General features: G+C 46.3%; 1 protein-coding gene and 1 pseudogene across 1 annotated transcript in view; one reads left to right on the top strand and one right to left on the bottom strand.

The window, feature by feature from the left end:
* nr2c2 (nuclear receptor subfamily 2, group C, member 2) overlaps positions 1-22,432 on the bottom strand; it is a 388,941-nt gene that overhangs the window by 190,424 nt on the left and 176,085 nt on the right. The window contains exon 5 of the mRNA XM_078210136.1: positions 13,088-13,324. Coding sequence (XP_078066262.1) covers positions 13,088-13,324 — 237 coding nt within the window. The remainder of the gene's footprint in view (positions 1-13,087; positions 13,325-22,432) is intronic.
* On the top strand, positions 21,749-21,839 carry LOC144491984 (U2 spliceosomal RNA; annotated as a pseudogene).

Here is a 22,432-nt window from a genome sequence, read left to right on the forward strand (position 1 = left end):
CGTTCTCTGACAACCCTCTTGTTCCTAACGTATGTATAAAATGTCTTGGGATTCTCCTTAATCCTGTCTGCCAAGGATATTTCGTGACCCCTTTTTGCCCTTCTAACTCCCTGTTTGAGTTATTTTCTACTTTCTCTGTATTCCTCCAGTGCTTCATCTGTTTTTAGCTGCCTGGACCTTATGTATGCCTCTTTTTTCTTTTTGATTAGACCCACAATTTCTCTGGTTATCCACGGCTCTCGAATCCTACCTTTCCTATCCTTCCTCTTTACAGGCACATGCCTGTCCTGCACTCCTATCAACTGCTCCTTAAAAGACTCCCACATGCCAGATGTGGATTTACCCTCGAACAGCCTCTCCCAATCAACAGCCACCAAATCCTGTCTAATCCGGCTGTAGTTAGCTTCCCCATAGGACAACACTCATCCTTTTCCATGACTATCCGAAAGTTTACAGAATTGTGGTCACTGTTCGCCACATGTTCCCCCACTGAAACTTTGATGACCTGACTGGGCTCATTCCCCAGTACTAGGTCCAGTATAGCCCCCTCTCTAGTTGGACTATCAACATATTGTTCCAAGAACTTTCTTGGACACATTTTACAAATTCCTCCCCGTCCGGACCCCCAGCCCTAAGGGATTTCCAGTCTATATGAGGGAAATTAAAGTCTCCCACTACAACAACCCTATTTTTTCTGCACCTGTCCAGAATCTCCTTACATATCCGTTCCTCAACTTCCCGTGGGCTGTTGGGAGGCCTGTAGTATACCCCCAGCATAGTGACTGCGCCCTTCCTGTTTCTGAGCTCTACCCACAGTGTCTCGTTACATGATCCTTCCAAATTGTCCACCCTCTGTACCACTGTAATATGCTCCCTAACCAGTATTGCTACTCCCCCACCTCTTCTAGCCCCTCCTCTGTCTCGTCTAAAACACTTATACCCCGGAATATTCAGCTGCCAGTCCTGTCCTTCTTTTAACTAAGTTTCCGTCACTGCAACCACATCCAAGTTCCGCGCAAGCATTAAGGCTCTAAGTTCATCTGTCTTGCCCGTTACACTCCTTGCATTGAAGCAGATGCACTCCAGACCTCCAGGCCCACTGAGTTCATCCTCCCCCAGATTGCTCTTCCTCTCAGGTAGCCTTGTCTTGGCCCCATGCTCGTCCCCAGTCTCTACGCTTGTTGACCTATTGTTCTGATCCCCACCCCCCTGCCACATTAGTTTAAACCCACCCGAACCACACTAGCAAATCTCCCAGCCATAATTCCCCTCCATGTCACACACAACCGTTGACTTGGAGCTATATCATTGTTCATAGAAATCATAGAAACCCTACAGTACAGAAAGAGGCCATTCAGCCCATCGAGTCTGCACCGACCACAATCCCACCCCCATATCCCTACATATTTTACCCGCTAGTCCACGCGTCCCAGGACACTAAGGGGCAGTTTTAGCATAGCATTGTTCCTTCACTGCTGCTGATTCAAAATCCTGGAAATCCTTAACAAATAGCACTCTGGGTGTAACTACATCAGACTACAGCAATCCACCTTTTCATGGGCAATTAGGAGGAGTAACAAATGTTTTCCTTGCTAATGATGCCCCAATCCTATAAACAAAACACATTAGGTTCCTTTAAACTTGAATGGCCTTTAGCTGATGGTGTCCAGAAACATAAGGAAGCTTTTGCTAAGGTTAAAAACAGAGATCAAGGGTGTCAAAAACCAATGTCTGGGTCTGGACATTTTCAAATGACTCTATGATTCAACAAAGCAGGGAAACCTTTTCCACAATTATACTGTGCAGTGTATAACCTAGGACCCGCTCCTCTGGATGAAGAATAAGTGATGAAGGGGTGAGGAAGCTGCATGGGACAATGTCATGCTTCAGGTAACAGGACACATAGAAACATAGAAGATAGGAGCAGGATCAGGCCATTTGGCCCTTCAAGCCTGCTCTGCTATTCATTATGATCATGGCTGATCATCCAACTCAGTCGCCTAATTCTGCTTTCTCCCCATAACCTTTGATCCCATTCGCCCCAAGTACTTTATCTAGCTGCCTCTCTTGAATACATTCAATGTTTTGGCATCAACTACTTCCTGTCGTAATGAATTAAGAGTCATAGGGGTTTACAGCATGGAAACTGGCCCTTCGGCCCAACTTGTCCATGCCGCCCTTTTTTTTAAAAACCCCTAAGCTAATCCCAATTGCCCGCATTTGGCCCATATCCCTCGATACCCATCGTACCCATGTAACTATCGAAATGCTTTTTAAAAGATAAAACTGTACCTGCCTCTACTACTATCTCTGGCAGCTTGTTCCAGACACACCACCCTCTGTGTGAAAACAGTGCCCATCTGGACACTTTTGTATCTCTCCCCTGTCACCTTAAACCTATGCCCTCTAGTTTTAGACTCCCCTCCCTTTGGGAAAAGATATTGACTATCTACCTTGTCTATGTCCCTCATTTTATTTTATAGACCTCTATAAGGTCACCCCTCAGCCTCCTACGCTCCAGAGAAAAAAGTCCCAGTCTATTCAGCCTCTCCTTATAACTCAATCCATCAAGCCCCGGTAGCATCCTAGTAAATCTTTTCTGCACACTTTCTAGTTTAATAATTCCAGTGGTAGGTTGTTGCATAAGGTTAAATCTCACGGGATCCAGGATGAGGTATCTAAATGGATACAAAATTGGCTTCTTGACAGAAGCTAGAGGGTGGTTGTCGAGGGTTGTTTTTCAAACTGGAGGCCTGTGACCAGCAGTGTGCCTCAGGGATCAGTGCTGGGTCCACTGCTATTTGTCATTTATATTAATGATTTGGATGAGAATATAGGAGGCATGGTTAGTAAGTTTGCAGATGACACCAAGATTGGTGGCATAGTGGACAGTGAAGAAAGTTATCTCCAATTGCAACGGGATCTTGATCAATTGGGCCAGTGGGCTGACGAATGGCAGATGGAGTTTAATTTAGACAAATGCGAGGTGATGCATTTTGGTAGATTGAACCAGGGCAGGACTTACTCAGTTAATGGTAGGGCGTTGGGTAGAGTTACAGAACAAAGAGATCTTGGGGTACATGTTCATAGCTCCTTGAAAGTGGAGTCACAGGTGGACAGAGTGGTGAAGAAGGCATTCAGCATGCTTGGTTTCATCGGTCAGAACATTGAATACAGGAGTTGGGACGTCTTGTTGAAGTTGTACAAGACATTGGTAAGGCCACACTTGGAATACTGTGTACAGTTCAGGTCACCCTATTATAGAAAGAATATTTTTAAGCTGGAAAGAGTGCAGAAAAGATTTACTAGGATACTACCAGGACTTGATGGTTTGAGTTATAAGGAGAGGCTGGATAGACTGGGACTTTTTTCTCTGGAGCGTAGAAGGCCGAGGGGTGATCTTATAGAGGTGTATAAAATAATGAGGGGCATAGACAAGGTAGATAGTCAATATCTTTTCCCAAAGGTAGAGGAGTCTAAAACTAGAGGGCATAGGTTTAAGGTGAGAGGGGAGAGATACAAAAGTGTCCAGAGGGGCAATTTTTTCACACAGAGGGTGGTGAGTGTCTGGAACAAGCTGCCAGAGTTAGTAGTAGAGGCAGGTACAATTTTGTCTTTTAAAAGGCATTTAGACAGTTACATAGATAAAATGAGTATAGAGGGATATGGGCCAAATGCGGGCAATTGGGATTAGCTTAGGGGTTTAAAAAAAAAGGGCAGCATGGACAAGTTGGGTCGAAGGGCCTGTTTCCATGCTGTAAACCTCTATAACTCTATGACTAATTTGCCACCCTCCAATCTTCAGGCACTTCATCTGTGACTATCGATAATTCAAATATCTCTGCTAGTAGTTTAAACTCATCCCAGTGTGATATAAGTACTGCATAATATTTATAGGTTAACTTGTTAAATTTCTTCATATAGCTAAAAAATAACTTTAAGTAATATTTTAAGCTTTTTAAACTGTCGCCGCTCTGTGTTCCCGCTTTTTAAACTGTCATCGCTCTGTGTTCCCGCTCTTTAAATTGTCACCGCTCTGTGTTCCTGCTTTTTAAACTGTCACCGCTCTGTGTTCCCACTCTTTAAACTGTCACCGCTCTGTGTTCCCGCTCTTTAAACTGTCACTGCCCTGTGTTCCCGCTCTTTAAACTGTCACCGCTCTGTGTTCCCACTTTTTAAACTGTCGCCGCTCTGTGTTCCCACTCTTTAAACTGTCACCGCCCTGTGTTCCTGCTTTTTAAACTGTCACCGCTCTGTGTTCCCACTCTTTAAACTGTCACCGCCCTGTGTTCCTGCTTTTTAAACTGTCACCGCTCTGTGTTCCCACTCTTTAAACTGTCACCGCTCTGTGTTCCCACTCTTTAAACTGTCACCGCCCTGTGTTCCTGCTTTTTAAACTTCTTTCCCAGTGCGCTGTGAGGAAGGGGAAAAAGGGTTCAGTGTTCCATTGGAGCAATTCTTTTTCTTTGTAGCAGTAAGTTATATGGAGGGGATGGGTGTGAAGGCAGTGCAATGTACCTCCTGCAGAATGTTTGAGGTGAGGGACACCGTCAGTGTCCCTGCTGATTACACCTGTGGGAGGTGCACCCATCTGCAGCTCCTCCAAGACCGCGTTAGGGAGCTGGAGCTGGAGTTGGATGAGTTTAGGGTCATCAGGGAGGCAGAGAGGGCCATAGACACAAGCTTCAGGGATATAGTTGCTCCAGGGAATGAAAATAGATGGGTGACAGTGAGAGGGGCTGGGAGGAAGCAGTCGGTGCGGGGATCCCCTGTGGTCGTTCCCCTTAGCAACAAGTATTCCACTTTGGATACAGGTGAGGGGGGCGACCTACCAGTGGTAAGCCGCAGTGACCGGATCGCCAGCACTGAGTCCGTCCCTGTGGCTCAGAAGGGAAAGGGGGAGAGCGGTAGAGCTATAGTTATTGGGGACTCGTTTGTTAGAGGGATAGATAGGAGGTTCTGTGGCAACAAGAGAGACTCACGGATGGCATGTTGCCTCCCGGATGCCAGGGTCCGTGACATCTCCGACCGTGTCTTCAGGATTCTAAAGGGGGAGGGGGAACAGTCACAAGTCGTGGTGTACGTCGGCACCAAAGACATAGGTAAGAGAGGGGACGGGGATTTAAAACAGGAATTCAAGGAGCTAGGGTGGAAGCTGAGAGCCAGGACAAAACAGGTTGTCATCTCTGGTATGTTGCCGGTGCCACGGGATAGCGAGTTGAGGAACAGGGAGAGAGTGCAGTTAAACACATGGATGCAGGGAGGGTTTCAGCTATGTGGATAATTGGAACACTTTCTGGGGAAGGTGGGACCTGTACAAACAGGACGGGGTGCACCTGAACCAGAGGGGCACCAATATCCTGGGAGGGAAATTTGCTACGGCTCTTCGGGGGGCTTTAAACTAATTTGTCAGGGGGATGGGAAAAGGAGTTGTAGTCCGGAGGTCAGTGAGTGTAGTGAGGTACTGGGAAGGGTATCATGGTCAAAGGTGGGTACCAGCAGACAAGAAGGTGGGTTGAAGTGTGTCTACTTCAATGCAAGGAGCATCCGAAATAAGGTAGGTGAACTTGGGGCGTGGATTGGCACTTGGGACTACGATGTTGTGGCCATTACGGAGACATGGGTAGAACAAGGACAGGAATGGTTGTTGGAAGTTCCAAGGTATAGATGTTTCAGTAAGTGTAGGGTAGCTGGTAAAAGAGGTGGAGGAGTGGCACTGTTAATCAAGGAGAGTGTAACGGCTGCAGAAAGGCATTTCGAAGGGGATCTGCCTACTGAGGTAATATGGGCTGAGGTTAGGAATAGGAAAGGAGCGGTCACATTGTTAGGAGTTTACTATAGGCTCCCAAATAGTAATAGAGATGTGGAGCAAGAAATTGCTAAGCAGATTATGGATAGGTGTGGAGGTCACAGGGTAGTTGTCATGGGGGACTTTAACTTTCCAAATATTGATTGGAGCCTTTATAGGTCGAATAGTTCGGATGGGGCAGTTTTTGTGCAGTGTGTGCAGGAGGGGTTCCTGACACAATATGTAGATAAGCCGACAAGAGGTGGGGCCACATTGGATTTGGTAATGGGAAATGAACCAGGCCAAGTGTTGGATTTGGTTGTGGGAGAGCACTTTTGAGATAGTGACCACAATTCGGTGTCTTTTGTTATTGCAATGGAGAGGGAGAGGGCCATGCGGCAGGGCATAGTTTACAATTGGGGGAGAGGTAATTATGATGCAATCAGGCAGGAATTAGGAAGCATAGGATGGGAACAAAAGTTGTCAGGGAAAGGCACTAATGAAAAGTGGAACTTTTTCAAGGAATAAATACTGCGTGTCCTTGATAGGTATGTACCTGCCAGGCAGAGAGGAAATGGCCGAGTGAGGGAACCATGGTTCACAGAAGAGGTGGAATGTCTCGTCAAGAGGAAGAAGGAAGCGTATGTAAGGTTGAGAAAACAAGGTTCAGTTGGCTCGATGGAGGGTTACAAGTTAGCAAGAAATGAGCTGAAAAAGGGGCTTAGGAGAGCTAGGAGGGGGCATGAGAAGTCCTTTGGCGGGTCGGATCAAGGAAAACCCCAAGGCTTTTTACTCTTATGTGAGGAATAAAAGAATGACCAGGGTGAGGTTGGGGCCGGTCAAGGACGGCAGTGGGAATTTGTGCATGGAGTCAGAAGAGATAGGAGAGGTGATGAATGAATACTTTTCTTCGGTGTTCACCAAGGAGAGGGGCCATGTTTTTGAGGAAGAGAGGGTGTCACAGGCTGATAGGCTGGAGGAAGTAGATGTTCGGAGGGAAGATGTACTAGCAATTTTGAATAAACTGAAAGTTGATAAGTCCCCTGGGCCTGATGAAATATATCCTAGGAGTCTTTGGGAGGCAAGGGATGAGATAGCAGAGCCTTTGGCATTGATCTTTGCGTCTTCACTGTCCACGGGGGTGGTGCCAGAGGACTGGAGGGCGGCGAATGTGGTTCCTCTGTTTAAGAAAGGGAATAGAAATGACCCTGGTAATTATAGGCCGGTTAGTCTTACTTCGGTGGTCGGTACGTTGATGGAAAAGGTCCTCAGGGATTGGATTTACGACCATTTAGAAAGATGCAGCTTAATCTGGGATAGTCAGCACGGATTTGTGAAGGGCAAGTCTTGCCTCACAAATTTGATAGAATTTTTTGAGGAGGTAACTAAGTATGTAGATGAAGGTAGTGCAGTTGATGTCATATACATGGATTTTAGTAAGGCGTTTGATAAAGTCCCCCATGGTCGGCTTATGAAGAAAGTAAGGATGTGTGGGATAGAGGGAAGTTTGGCCGATTGGATAGGTAACTGGCTATCTAATAGAAGACAGAGGGTGCTGGTGGATGGAAAATTTTCGGACTGGAAACCGGTTACCAGCGGAGTGCCACAGGGATCAGTGCTTGGTCCTCTGCTATTTGTCATTTTTATAAATGACTTGGAGGAGGGGGCTGAAGGGTGGATCAGTAAATTTGCTGATGACACCAAGATTGGTGGAGTAGTGGATGAGGTGGAGGGCTGTTGTCGGCTGCAAAGAGATATAGATAGGATGCAGAGCTGGGCTGAAAAATGGCAAATGGAGTTTAACCCTGACAAATGCAAGGTGATTCATTTTGGTAGGACAAATTTAAATGTGGATTACAGGGTCAAAGGTCGGGTTCTGAAGAATGTGGAGGAACAGAGAGATCTTGGGGTTCATATCCATAGATCTCTGAAGGTTGCCACTCAAGTGGATAGAGCCGTGAAGAAGGCCTATAGTGTGTTGGCGTTCATTCACAGGGGGTTTGAGTTTAAGAGCCGTGGGGTTATGCTGCAACTGTACAGATCCTTGGTGAGACCACATTTGGAATATTGTGTGCAGTTCTGGTCACCTCACTATAAGAAGGATGTGGAAACACTGGAAAGAGTGCAAAGGAGATTTACCAGGATGCTGCCTGGTTTGGAGGGTAGGTCTTATGAGGAAAGGTTGAGGGAACTTGGGCTTTTCTCATTGGAGCGGAGGAGGTTGAGAGGGGACTTGATAGAGGTTTATAAGATGATGAGGGGGATAGATAGAGTGAACGTTCAGAGACTATTTCCTCGGGTGAATGGAGTGGTAACTAGGGGGCATAACTATAGGGTTCATGGTGGGAGATATAGGAAGGATGTCCGAGGTAGGTTTTTTACTCAGAGAGTGGTTGGGGTGTGGAATGGACTGCCTGCAGGGATAGTGGAGTCAGAAACTTTAGGAACATTTAAGAAGCTATTGGATAGGTACATGGAGTACTTCGGGATGATAGGGAGGAAATAGCTTGATTTGGGTTTCAGACAAAGCTCGGCACAACATTGTGGGCCGAAGGGCCTGTTCTGTGCTGTACTGTTCTATGTTCTAATATTTCTCAACAAGAAACCTAATTAATTCAATACAGTACAATAAAGGTGGCAGGACAGGTGATTTGTTGCAGCTATAAGCAAATGGGTAATCGTGGACACCTGTGTGACCCCCAGCAACCAGATCTGCAATTAATATTGATAGCTTGAGGAACTGTGGCTCAGGGTTGATGAGCTGGTGTCCTAGCTTCTAACTCTACAATACATCAGGGTGGGAAAAAATTCCCTGGACTCTTTGTTCCAGGAGGCAGTCACACCCCTTAGGCTAGCCTCTTCAGATTTGATCCATAGTCAGTGATTTGAGGACTTGACTACAACTGAGGGTCTGTGGATCCAGAGGATATCAATGGAGGAGCCTCAGCCTTTCCACTTGTCCAACAACTTTAAGATTCTTTCAACCTGTGTGGATGAGAGGGGGGATAAGCAAACTGGCCAAAACACTGTGGTACATAAGGGCCATTGAAGTGGGAGTAGTAAAAAAGAATGTCGTATTAGTAGGGGACAGTATTGTTAGCAGGATATACACTATTCTCTGCAGTTGAGAATGGAATTTTTGTGTTGGCTGCCCGCTGTCAGGGTTAAGGGCATCTCCTCAGGGCTGGAGAGGAACCTGAAGTGGGAAGGAAAGGATCCAAGTGGTTCACATGGGTCCCAGTGACATAGACAGGATTAAGAAAGAAGTTCTTAATGAGGGAGTTTGAGCAACTAGAGGCTAAATCAAAAAGCAGAAACACAAAGGTCAGCCAAGCATTCATAATGAGGTCATCTGTGAACTGTATCAACAATCACAAGTGGTCAGACTGTGTTTCTCTAATTATGTTTTCAGAAGTGGAGGTGGTCTGTTTGCTTTAATTCATTGAATTCTTTATGAGGTTATACTGAGTTATTATTTCTTTTAACTCCTGCTTTCAATGTCTATATATTTACTACATCAAGGTTAAAAGGTGTGAAGTGAGGTAAAGCTTATATGATAATATAAAGGCTCTTTTATAGCACTGTGAGAAGAGCAGATTTTTCAAAGAAGATTTCTGAATGGGTGTTTTTTAAGACCTGCCACTGTTATTATATGACTAATTGGTTCCATGGTGCATACTGGGTGAGTGGGCATAGAGGATATAAAGATCCATGGAAAGGCATGGATAAGACCTTTAGAACAAATCTTTCAGTAGGTTCACAAATCCAGAATATGCTTCAAAAAGTCCTTTGAAGGACTGAGAAACATGTGTCTGGGTTCTGAAGAAAAGTCATTTGACTCAAAACTTTAACGGTTTCTACCTCCACAGATGCTGACAGACTTGCCTTTTCCCAGCACTTTAAAGTTTTCATTTCAGATTTCCAGGAGTAGTTTTGACTTCATTTTACTCAGAAGGAAGATGGTTGTGGCGGTTGGAGGTCAATCATCTCAACTCCAGAATATCCCTGAGGAGTTCCTCAGGGTAATTTCCTAGGCCCAACCACCTTCAGCTGCTTCATCAATGACCTTCCCTCCATCATAAGGTCAAAAATGGAAATGTGCCCTGATGATTGCATGATGATTAGTACCATTCACAACTTCTAGATACTGAAGCATCCCGTGTCCATATGCAGCAAGGCCTGTAACATTTGTGACTGTTCAGATGTTATTTCAATAATTTGTCTACAGGCCGAGGGCACTCAAACTATAATGACTTGTGCACATAAAAGGAGGCCTTTTGGCCAAGATCACATGTACAGATAACATGATCACCTGGCAGGGGAGAATCAATGATCCCCTGGCAGGGTTGAGCTTGATGTGGAGATGCCGGCGTTGGACTGGGGTAAACACAGTAAGAAGTTTAACAACACCAGGTTAAAGTCCAACAGGTTTGTTTGGTAGCAAAAGCCACACAAGCTTTCGGAGCTGCAAGCCCCTTCTTCAGGTGAGTCACCTTCTGGCCAAGAACAAGTGTCAGATCAAGTCCAAGATCAGGTGTAATGCCTTGTCTTGTCAGCTTGGAGCTTGTATATCTCTCTTGTGGGGGCCATGAATTGGATTCAATTTGAATTGATTTTTGGAGCAAGCAAGGAGATGGATTCGGGTCTATCTAGTCCACTCTGCACTGGTTCATGATTTCAAGAATGGAGTAAAATTATTTAAAAAGAGACACTAGTAGTCGCTGGTAGTCGACGGCGCCAGGCCAGGAGCCCCAGGCCGGGAGGCGGGGGCGCCAGGCCGGGAGCGCCAGGCCGAGAGGTGGGGGCGCCAGGCCGGGAGCGCCAGGCCGGGAGGCGGGGGCGCCAGGCCGGGAGCGCCAGGCCGAGAGGTGGGGGCGCCAGGCCGGGAGGCGGGGGCGCCAGGCCGGGAGGCGGGGGCGCCAGGCCGGGAGGCGGGGGCGCCAGGCCGAGAGGTGGGGGCGCCAGGCCGAGAGGTGGGGGCGCCAGGCCGAGAGGCGGGGGCGCCAGGCCGGGAGGCGGGGGCGCCAGGCCGGGAGGCGGGGGCGCCAGGCCGGGAGCGCCAGGCCGAGAGGTGGGGGTGCCAGGCCGCGAGGCGGGGGCGCCAGGCCGGGAGGCGGGGGCGCCAGGCCGGGAGGCGGGGGACGCCAGGCCGGGAGGCGGGGGCGCCAGGCCGGGAGCGCCAGGCTGGGAGGCGGGGGTGCCAGGCCGGGAGGCGGGGGTAGTTTGGGCGTTAGGTGGTGGATGGGATTTTGAGAGTTATTTTTAGTGCCAGCCTTCCTAATGGGTATTCAAGTGCTGCTGGTTTCATAACATTACTACTGGTAGGTGAAAATGGGAAATGTGGTCTTTTAGCCTGGAAAGCTACAACAATACAAAAGGGTTCAAAATATGTTCAAATTTTGCAATTTAAAATGAGACAGAACAAGCCATTTAAAAATGCAAGATTTCCAAGGCAAAATTTTTTAAAAAGTTGTCCTCAGTTTCTTTGTTGGCCTTCACAGTGAAAGGATTTGAGTATAGAGATAGGGATGTTTTGCTGCAAATCTATTGGGCTGACTATTATGTGCAGTTTTGGTGTCAGTATCTAAGAAAGGATGTCCTTGCTATAGAGGGAGTGCAGCGAAAGTTTACCAGGTTGATTCTTGGGATGGCAAATCTGCCATATGAGGAGAGACTAAATCAGTTAGGATTATATTCACTGGAGTTTAAAAGCGTGAGAGGGGACCTCATGGAAACTTATAAAATTCTAACAGGATTAGATAGGGTGGATTCAGAAAGAATATTCCCAATGGTGGGGTGTCCAGAACTAGGGTAGTAGTTTGACGATAAGGGGTAAACTTTTAGGACTGAGGTGAGGAGAAATTTCTTCACCCAGCGAATGGTGAATCTGTGGAATTCACTACCACAATTTAGTAGAGGCCAAAATGTTGTCCAATTTCAAGAAATTAGTATAGTTCTTGGGGCTAAATGGATCAAGGGATATGGGGAGAAGACAGGATCAGGATATTGAATTAATGATCAGCCATGGTCAAAATGTATCACGGAGCAGGTTAAAAGGGCTGAATGGCCTTCTCCAGCTCTGTTTCTATGTCCTCAGGAGATTGCAAGGACAGAGTAATTTCCTACAATTCAGGGACCGATCAAAACTCTTCACTGTCTAAAGAAAAGACATTAAAATGCAAAGTGCTGATTATTAAAACAATAGCTATACAGAATAGGTGACGTACAACAGGCCGGACTGCAGCCAGTGCAGAATGATTGCAAGAAAGTTTTCCTCGGCTGAAAGCTGGGCTCTCTCTCTCTCTGTTTTGGAATGAGTTTGTCACCCAGTTTGAAGTCAATATTAGCAGAAATCTACCAGCAAATTGAGATATTGTAATAATTGCAACATCTTCTACACCTGACCACATCCTCAAAACCAGCTAATCCAAATCGGCCACATTGCTTCAACATCTACACCTCCAGGACAATCAAAGGATGCTTAACCATATATTCCTTTAGCCTTTTATTAGAAATTAGATTCGAACTTCCCTTATTTCTGATTCTGACTCTAGAGCCATAGCAACGTGGTTGACTCTTAAATGCCCTCTGAAATGGCCTAACAAACCACTGAAGGAAAATTTAGGGATGGGCAATAAATGTTGGCCCAGCCAGCGACACTCACATGTCATGAGCGAATACTTTTTTTAAAAAATGACCATTACTGAATCCCCCATTATCAAAATCTTGGGTTACCACTGACCAGAAACGAAATTGGACGAGCCATAGAAATGCTGTGATTACAACAGCAGATTAGAGACTGGGGGATTCTGTAGCGAGTAACTCACCTCCTGTCTTCCCAAACTCCTTCCACCATCTACAAGGCACAAATCAGAATTGTGACAGAACTGTCTTCACTAGCCTGGCTGAGTGCAGCTCCAACAACACTCAAAAAGACACCATTCAGACCAAGTAATCCAGTTGATCTGCATCCCATCCATCACCTTAATCATTCACTCCCTTCAACACTAATGCACAGTGGCAGCAACACATACCATATATAAAACACATGGCAATCAGCATGCCACCTTCAACACCAGTAACCTCTACAACTTAGAAGGATAAGGGCAGCAAACACACAGGAGCATGGATTGCTTCTCTGATCCAATATTCCCTCAGTAGTAGTAATTAGCTGACTACAGCAGGGGATCTAACAGAAGGCCAATACAATACCAGCTACTTATATTACCATGCAAGGTGAATTTCTATCCCAGTAACTCAAAGCACAAGATTAATGCAGGAAGGCAGAACGTTATTTACCTGAAATCTTTGAGGTACAATGCCATCTGCAGTGGTGAGAATTAGCTGCTTCGAACCGGAACTTTCAGGCGTTGTCAGAACAAGTTTTCCTTGGGTTGTGTTGTCTCCACCATCCAATATCACCCTTCCCGCACCTCTGCTATCTGGAGTGGCCACGATAAACTCTTTGGACGAGGCAGCTGTGTCCAAGGTCGTCACTATCTGTATTTTCTGCCCTGTTTGTTGATCAGTTACAATCTGAAAAAAAGTTGCCAATTTTTACAATCATGAACATGAAAGATTCAGTTTTAATATCAGATATGAGCCCCACTGCTAGAGCCTACTACATAGAAATAAAAAAATTCACTTCTTTTAGTTGTGCAATATTTTCCAGCTGAATTTTGTTGATTACTGCTACATTTCTGGGACTTAGGATGTTCAAATCGGCTGGGGTGCCACTCAACACTCAGGATATGGGAACTTGCATCCCGTAAGAACTGAATGCCAACAGCATTTTTATTATTGCACAATAACTTCATCTACACTTGATAATTGAATCAGTCCAGGGCTCAAGCTATCGACTAACAGTTTATTTACCATCAAACAGGGAAATTAAAAGTACAAAAATTCATTTACAGTCATTACAAACTTACTCTACTCACATGTCTGGCCTAGATTTCCATCTCGATGAAAATCACTGTCCCTTACCAAACTGATATACTGATCTGTGCCTGATAACTTGAAAGATCTATTTAAAACCATATAACCATAGAATCCCTACAGTGCAGAAGGAAGCCATTGGACCCATTGAGTCTGCACCAACTCTCCAAAAGAGCATCCTAACCACGCCCACACCTCCACCCTATCTCTGTCTGGCTAATCCACCTAACCTACACATCTTCGGACACTAAACAGTAATTTATCATGGCTAATCCATCTAATCTGCATATCTTTGGAATGTGGGAAGAAACTGGAGCACCTGGAGGAAACCCATGCAGACACAAGGAGAATGTGCAAACTCTACACTGTCATCCAAGGCTGGAATCAAACCCCAGTCAGTGGTGCTTCCTACTCTCACTCTGATTAGAAGAATTTCATTAATTCTGTTTCCAATTTCTGACCCTCTCTATGTGATTTATCTGTCCTGTTTTTTTTAAATTTCAGAATATAGACATTGCTGACAAATATATATTGCCTATTCCCAATTGGCCTCAAGAAGATGGTGGTGAACTTCTTGGGCCACAGCAATCATGTGGCAAAGGAACTTTCACAGTGCTGTCAGGTGAGGAATGCTAGATTTTGACTCAGCGACAGTAAAGGACAGTAAAAGAACAGACAGAGTGGTGTATTGCTTTGAGGGAAACTTGGAAGTAGCGGTGCACACATACTACTGCTTCCCCTGTCCTTCTTGGTGGCAGGGGTCCTGGGTTTGGAAGGGGCTGTTGAAGGAGTTTTGGTGAGTTGTTGTAATGAATCTTGTAGATGATAAACATCGATGTGCCAATGGTGGAGGGAGTGAATGTATAAGGTAGTGGATGGGCAACCAAGAGAACAATAAGCTGTTTAGTCCTGGATGATGTTGAACTCATTGAGTGTTGTTGCTCCAATGTCAACAGCCAACCAAGTGGAAATTATTCCATCTTACTCATTACTTATGCACTATAGATGGTGTATAGGCACTAAGGAGTCAAAAGTAACATTAGAATCATAGAATCCTACAGTGCAGAAGGAGGCCATATGGCCGATCGAGTCTGCACCAACCACAATCCCACCCAGGTCTATCCCCATAACCCCATACATTTACCCTTGCTAGTCCCCCTGACACTAAGGGGCAATTTAGGATGGCCAATCTACCTCACCCGCACATTTTTGGACTGTGGGAGGAAACCGAAGCATCCAGAGGAAACCCATGCAGACATGGGGAGAATGTGCAAACTCCTCAAAGAACATTACAGCATAGCAACAGGCGCTTCGGCCCTCCAAGCCTGCACCGACCATGCTGCCGAACTGAACTAAAACCCCCTACCCTTCCAGGGACCAAATCCCTCTATTCCCATCCTATTCATGTATTTGTCCAGACCTCCCTTTCTGTACCCTCTCCAAAGCCTCCACATCCTTCTCGTAGTGTGTCAACCAGAATTGAACACTATATTCCAAGTGGGGCCTAACTAAGGTTCTATAAAGCTTCAACACGACTTGCCAATTTTTAAACTCAATGCCCCGGCCGATGAAGGCAAGCATGCCATATGACATCTTCACTACCTTCTCCACCTGTGTTGCCACTTTGTGTCCTATGTACCTGTACACCCAGATCCCTCTCCCTCTTAAGGGTTCTGCTATTTACTGTATATTTTCTATCTTTATTAGACCTTCCAAAATGCATTACCTCACATTTGTCCGGATTAAACTCCATCTGCCATCCCTCCGCCCAAGTCTCCAACCGATCTATATCCTGCTGTGTCCTCTGACAGTCCTCATCACTATCTGCAAATTCACCAACCTTTGTCGTCCGCAAACTCACTAATCAAACCAGTTACATTTTCCTCCAAATCATTTACATATATTACAAACAGCAAAGGTCCCAGCACTGATCCCTGAGGAATGCCACTTGTCACAGCCCTCTATTCAAAAATGCACCTTTCCACTCCTCCCCTCTATCTTCTATGACTGAGCCAGTTCTGTATCCATCTTGTCAGCTCACCTCTGATTCGATGCAACTTCACCTTCTGTACCAGTCTGCCATGAGGGACCTTGTAAAAGGCCCTACTGAAGTCCATGTAGACAACATCCACTGCCCTACCCTCCTCAATCATCTTCGTAACTTCCTCAAAAAGCGCGATCAAGTTAGTGAGACACGACTTCCCCTTCTCAAAACCATGTTGCCTCTCACTAATACGTCCACTTATTTCCAAATGGGAGTAAATCCTGTCTCAAAGAACCCTCTCCAATAATTTGCCAACAATGACATAAGGCTCACTGGCCTGTAATTACCTGGATTATCCTTGCTACCCTTCTTAAATAAAGGGACAACATTGGCTATTCTCCAATCCTCTGGGACCTCCCCTGGAGCCAGTGAGGATACAAAGATTTCTCTCAAGGCCCCAGCAATTTCCTCTCTTGCCTCTCTCAGTATTCTGGGATATATCCCATCAGGCCCTGGGGACTTATCCACCTTAATGTTTCTCAAGACCTCCAATACCTCCTCCTTTTTGATCTCAACATGACTCAAACTATCTACACATCCTTTCCCAGACTCATCATCCACAAAGTCCTTCTCTTTGGTGAATACTGACGCAAAGTACTCATTTAATATCTCTGGTGAGAGATTAATTGAATTGTTTATTTATTTAATTAGTCAGCTAGTGTGTGTTTTATTTTGGCCTTAACTTTTGCAGCAGTATTTTAAGTTTAAAGTGAAAACTGGAAGTGGGCTGCTAAGGAGTCTGGGAAGGGTTTTTATTTTAACTTTAAAAGTCAGTTACCTGGGAGGTTCCCCCTCATTGTTCCACTGGAGCAAGCTGAGAGGGAGTGATTGGAGGCAGCATGCTGGTGAGAGATTAATTGAATTGTTTATTTATTTAATTAGTCAGCGAGTGTGTGTTTTATTTTGGCCTTTACTTTTGCAGCAGTATTTTAAGTTTAAAGTGAAAACTGGAAGTGGGCTGCTAAGGAGTCTGGGAAGGGTTTTTTAAGCGCGTGAAGTATAAAAGGTAGGCTGCAGTATACAGCGGGCAGCGTCGGGAGCGGGCAGTGGAGTGCGTGGGAAGCAGAGTGTGAGCTATAAGGCTTTGGCTCACAGGGCTTTGGGGGACAGGGGGAGCAGAGGTGAGTTTAAATTTATTTCTGCACTTTCTACCTGGGGATGGGTGTGCAGGCAGTGCTATGTTCCTCTTGCACAATGTTTGAGGTGAGGGACGACGACAGTGTCCCTGCTGATTACACCTGTGGGAAGTGCACCCATCTGCAGCCCCTCCAAAACCGTGTTAGGGAGCTGGAGCTGGAGTTGGATGAACTTAGGATCATTAGGGACGCAGAGTTGGCCATAGACAGAAGCTTTAGGGATACAGTTACTCCGAGGAATGAAAACAGGTGGGTGACGGTGAGAGGGGCTGGGAGGAAGCAGTCCGTGCAGGGATCCCCGGTGGTCGTTCCCCTTAGCAACAAGTATTCCGCTTTGGATACGGTTGAGGGGGATGACATACCAGTGGTGAGCCGCAGTGAGAGGATCTCCAGCACTGTGTCCGTCTCTGTGTCTCGGGAGGGTAAGGGGCAGAGCGGGAGGGCAATAGTTATTGGGGACTCGTTAGTTAGAGGGATAGATAGGAGGTTCTGTGGCAGCAAAAGAGACTCACGGATGGTATGTTGCCTACCGGATGCCAAGGTCCGTGACGTCTCAGACCGTGTTTTCCGGATTCTGAAGGGGGAGGGGAAACAGTCACAAGTCGTGGTACACATTGGTACCAATGACATAGGTAAGCGAAGGGACGGGGATTTAAAGCAGGAATTTCTGGAGCTGGGCTGGAAGCTGAGAGCCAAGACAAAACATGTGGTCATCTCTGGTACGTTGACGGTGCCACGTGATAGCAAGTTGAGGAACAGGGAGAGAGTGCAGTTAAACATGTGGTTGCAGGGATGGTGTAGGAGGGAGGGTTTCAGATACGTGGATAATTGGAACACATTCTGGGGAAGGTGGGACCTGTACAAACAGGACGGGGTGCACCTGAACCAGAGGGGCACCAATATCCTAGGAGGGAAATTTGTTACGGCTCTTCAGGGGAGTTTAAACTAATTTGTCAGGGGAGTGGGAAAAGGAGTTGTAGTCCAGAAGTCAGTGAGGGTGGTGAGGTATTGGGGAAGGTATCAGGGTCAAGGGTGGGTACCGGTAGACAGGAAGGTGGGTTGAAGTGTGTCTACTTCAATGCAAAGAGCATCCGGAACAAGGTAGATGAACTTGGGGCGTGGATTGGCACTTGGGACTACGATGTTGTGGCCATTACGGAGACGTGGGTAGAACAAGGACAGGAATGGTTGTTGGACGTTCCGGGGTATAGATGTTTCACGAAGTGTAGGGAAGCTGGTAAAAGAGGTGGAGGAGTGGCATTGTTAATCAAAGATAGTTTAACGGCTGCGGAAAGGCACTTCGAGGGGGATCTGCACACTGAGGTAATATGGGCTGAGGTTAGGAATAGGAAAGGAGCGGTCACGTTGTTAGGATTTTACTATAGGCCCCCAAATAGTAATAGAGATGTGGAGGAAGAAATTGCTCAGCAGATTATGGATATGTGTGGGGGTCACAGGGTAGTTGTCATGGGGGACTTTAACTTTCCAAATATTGATTGGAACCTTTGTAGGTCAAATAGTTCGGATGGGGCAGTTTTTGTGCAGTGTGTGCAGGAGGGTCTCCTGACACAATATGTGGATAGGCCGACAAGAGGTGAGGCCACATTGGATTTGGTACTGGGAAATTAACCGGACCAAGTGTTAGATTTGGTTGTGGGAGAGCACTTTGGAGATCGTGACCACAATTCGGTGTCTTTTGTTATTGCAATGGAGAGGGATAGGGCCGTACGGCAGGGCAAGGTTTACAATTGGGGGAAAGGTAATTATGATGCGATTAGGCAAGAATTAGGGGGCATAAGTTGGGAACAGAAACTGTCAGAGAAAGGAACTAATGAAAAGTGGAACTTTTTCAAGGAACAAATACTGGATGTCCTTGATAGGTATGTCCCTGTCAGGCAGTGAGGAAATGGCCGAGTGAGGGAACCATGGTTCACAGAAGAGGTGGAATGTCTTGTGAAAAGGAAGAGGGAAGCTTATGTAGGGATGAGGAAACAAGGTTCAGATGGCTCGATTGAGGGTTACAAGTTAGCAAGGAATGAGCTGAAAAAGGGGCTTAGGAGAGCTAGGAGGGGACACGAGAAGTCCTTGGCGGGTCGAATCAAGGAAAACCCCAATGCTTTTTACTCTTATGTGAGGAATAAAAGAATGACCAGGGTGAGGTTAGGGCCGGTCAAGGACAGTAGTGGGAACTTGTGGATGGAGTCAGTAAAGATAGGCGAGGTGATGAATGAATACTTTTCTTCAGTGTTCACCAAGGAGAGGGGCCATGTTTTTGAGGAAGAGAAGGTGTCACAGGCTAATAGGCTGGAGGAAATAGATGTTCGGAGGGAGGAGGTACTGGCAGTTTTGAATGAACTGAAGGTCGATAAGTCCCCTGGGCCTGATGAAATGTATCCTAGGATTCTTTGGGAGGCAAGGGATGAGATTGCAGAGCCTTTGGCTTTGATCTTTGGGTCCTTGCTGTCCACGGGGATGGTGCCAGAGGACTGGAGAGTGGCGAATGTTGTTCCTCTGTTTAAGAAAGGGAAGAGAAATGACCCTGGTAATTATAGACCGGTTAGTCTTACTCCGGTGGTTGGTAAATTGATGGAAAAGGTCCTTAGAGATGGGATTTACGACCATTTAGAAAGATGCGGATTAATCCGGGATAGTCAGCACGGATTTGTGAAGGGCAAGTCGTGCCTCACAAATTTGATAGAATTTTTTGAGGAGGTAACTAAGTGTGTTGATGAAGGTAGGGCAGTTGATGTCATATACATGGATTTTAGTAAGGCGTTTGATAAGGTCCCCCATGGTCGGCTTATGATGAAAGTGAGGAGGTGTGGGATAGAGGGAAAGTTGGCCGATTGGATAGGTAACTGGCTGTCTGATCGAAGACAGAGGGTGGTGGTAGATGGAAAATTTTCGGATTGGAGGCAGGTTGCTAGCGGAGTGCCGCAGGGATCAGTGCTTGGTCCTCTGCTCTTTGTGATTTTTATTAATGACTTAGAGGAGGGGGCTGAAGGGTGGATCAGTAAATTTGCTGATGACACCAAGATTGGTGGAGTAGTGGATGAGGTGGAGGGCTGTTGTAGGCTGCAAAGAGACATAGATAGGATGCAAAGCTGGGCTGAAAAATGGCAAATGGAGTTTAACCCTGATAAATGTGAGGTGATTCATTTTGGTAGGACTAATTTAAATGTAGATTACAGGGTCAAAGGTAGGGTTCTGAAGACTGTGGAGGAACAGAGAGATCTTGGGGTCCATATCTACAGATCTCTAAAGGTTGCCACTCAAGTGGATAGAGCTGTGAAGAAGGCCTATAGTGTGTTAGCTTTTATTAACAGGGGGTTGGAGTTTAAGAGCCGTGGGGTTATGCTGCAACTGTACAGGACCTTGGTGAGACCACATTTGGAATATTGTGTGCAGTTCTGGTCATCTCACTATAAGAAGGATGTGGAAGCGCTGGAAAGAGTGCAGAGGAGATTTACCAGGATGCTGCCTGGTTTGGAGGGTAGGTCTTAAGAGGAAAGGTTGAGGGAGCTAGGGCTGTTCTCTCTGGAGCGGAGGAGGCTGAGGGGAGACTTAATAGAGGTTTATAAAATGATGAAGGGGATAGATAGAGTGAACGTTCAAAGACTATTTCCTCGGGTGGATGGAGCTATTACAAGGGGCATAACTATAGGGTTCGTGGTGGGAGATATAGGAAGGATATCAGAGGTAGGTTCTTTACGCAGAGAGTGGTTGGGGTGTGGAATGGACTGCCTGCAGTGATCGTGGAGTCAGACACTTTAGGAACATTTAAGCGGTTATTGGATAGGCACATGGAGCGCACCAGGATGATAGGGAGTGGGATAGCTAAATCTTGGTTTCAGATAAACCTCGGCACAACATCGTGGGCCGAAGGGCCTGTTCTGTGCTGTACTGTTCTATGTTCTATCTCGGCCATTTCCTCTGACTCCACACATAGATTCCCTCCCCTGTCCTCGAGTGGGCCAATGCTCTCCCTGGCTACCCTCTTGCTCTTTATATATGTATAAAAAGCCTTGGGAATTTCCTTAAAGCTGCTGGCCAATGACTTTTTGTGACCCCTTTTAGCCCTCCTTACTCCTTGCTTAAGTTTCTTTCTACTTTCAGACAGTGACCCAAGCCAGGAATCGAACCCGGGTCTCTGGCACTGTGAGGTAGCAGTGTTAACCACGGTGCCATCATGCCGTCCACAGAATTCCCAGCCTCTGATCTGTTCTTGAAGCCATGACATTAGTGATGTGCTTGGATTGAGAATCTTCTTCTGCTGTGTTGGAACCATGTGCTGGCTGGGTCCTCTCCACGCTTGATGTCAACCTGCCATTTCTTGTGTACTTAGATTTTCATGCTTCGTTTCCACCAGCCTCTCTTCCACTCCTTTAGGTAGTCACAAATACTCTGCATCCTGTACATCCTTCTATCCTCCAAAGTCCTTGAAATTGCAGGCACGTGACTGAATTAGTCTGCAGGACCTGTGGATTTGGTGTCAACTTGGTGAGTTAAAACCCAGAAATTGGCAATGCATCGTAGAGCTGGCCTCAGCACACTAGTTTCTGCAGTTAACTCCAGCCTGTTAATCTGCATGCAAGCAAACCCCTTAAAAGAGGTGCATTCACAATCACCCAATTGGGTTCATCCAGACTCAAATGTTAGCTCCATTCTCTCTCCACAGATGTTTCCAGATCTTATAGGATAGAATCATAGAATCCCTGCAGTGCAGAAGGAGGGCAATTCGCCCATCAAGCCTGCAGCAACAACAATCCCACCCAGGCCCTATTCCTGTAACCCCTGCTAGTCCCCCTGACACTAAGGGCCACTTCAGCATGAGCAACCTAACTCGCTTCTCAGCCTTTTGGCGAAGATCAAGTATAGTATCTGTTCTTATCTGTTTAATCACAGAAAAATCATAGAATCATAGAAACCCTACAGTACAGAAAGAGGCCATTCGGCCCATCGAGTCTGCACCGACCACAATCCCATCCAGGCCCTACCCCCATATCCCTACATATTTACCCACTAATCCCTCTAACCTACACATCTCAGGACACTAAGGGCAATTTTTAGCATGGCCAATCAACCTAACCCGCACATCTTTGGACTGTGGGAGGCAACCGGAGCACCCGGAGGAAACCCACGCAGACACGAGGAGAATGTGCAAACTCCACACAGACAGTGACCCAAGCCGGGAATCGAACTCCCGGATAAATATCTGATACATCCCCTATCTGGGGGCCAAATATAGGACACCATGGTGGCACTGCTGCATCCCAGTGCCAGGGGCCCGGGTTCGATTCCTGGTTTGGGTCACTGTGTGGGGTTTCTCCTTCCTGATGGTTTCCAGACTCATCTGGTTTCCATCTTTTTTGGGGTAATGAGGTCAATTATTTATGGCCAGTTTTAGTCACATGATCAATATTTCCGATTGTCCACCCCAGAATGATTTAGAAGTCCAAAGCCATTGCTACACAAGGGGGAAATGGATGGGTTATTCACACTTGCTTATGATAAACTGGTTTCTCC

Source organism: Mustelus asterias, chromosome 3 (genome assembly GCF_964213995.1).
Source record: "Mustelus asterias chromosome 3, sMusAst1.hap1.1, whole genome shotgun sequence".
NCBI classification, from domain to species: domain Eukaryota; kingdom Metazoa; phylum Chordata; class Chondrichthyes; order Carcharhiniformes; family Triakidae; genus Mustelus; species Mustelus asterias.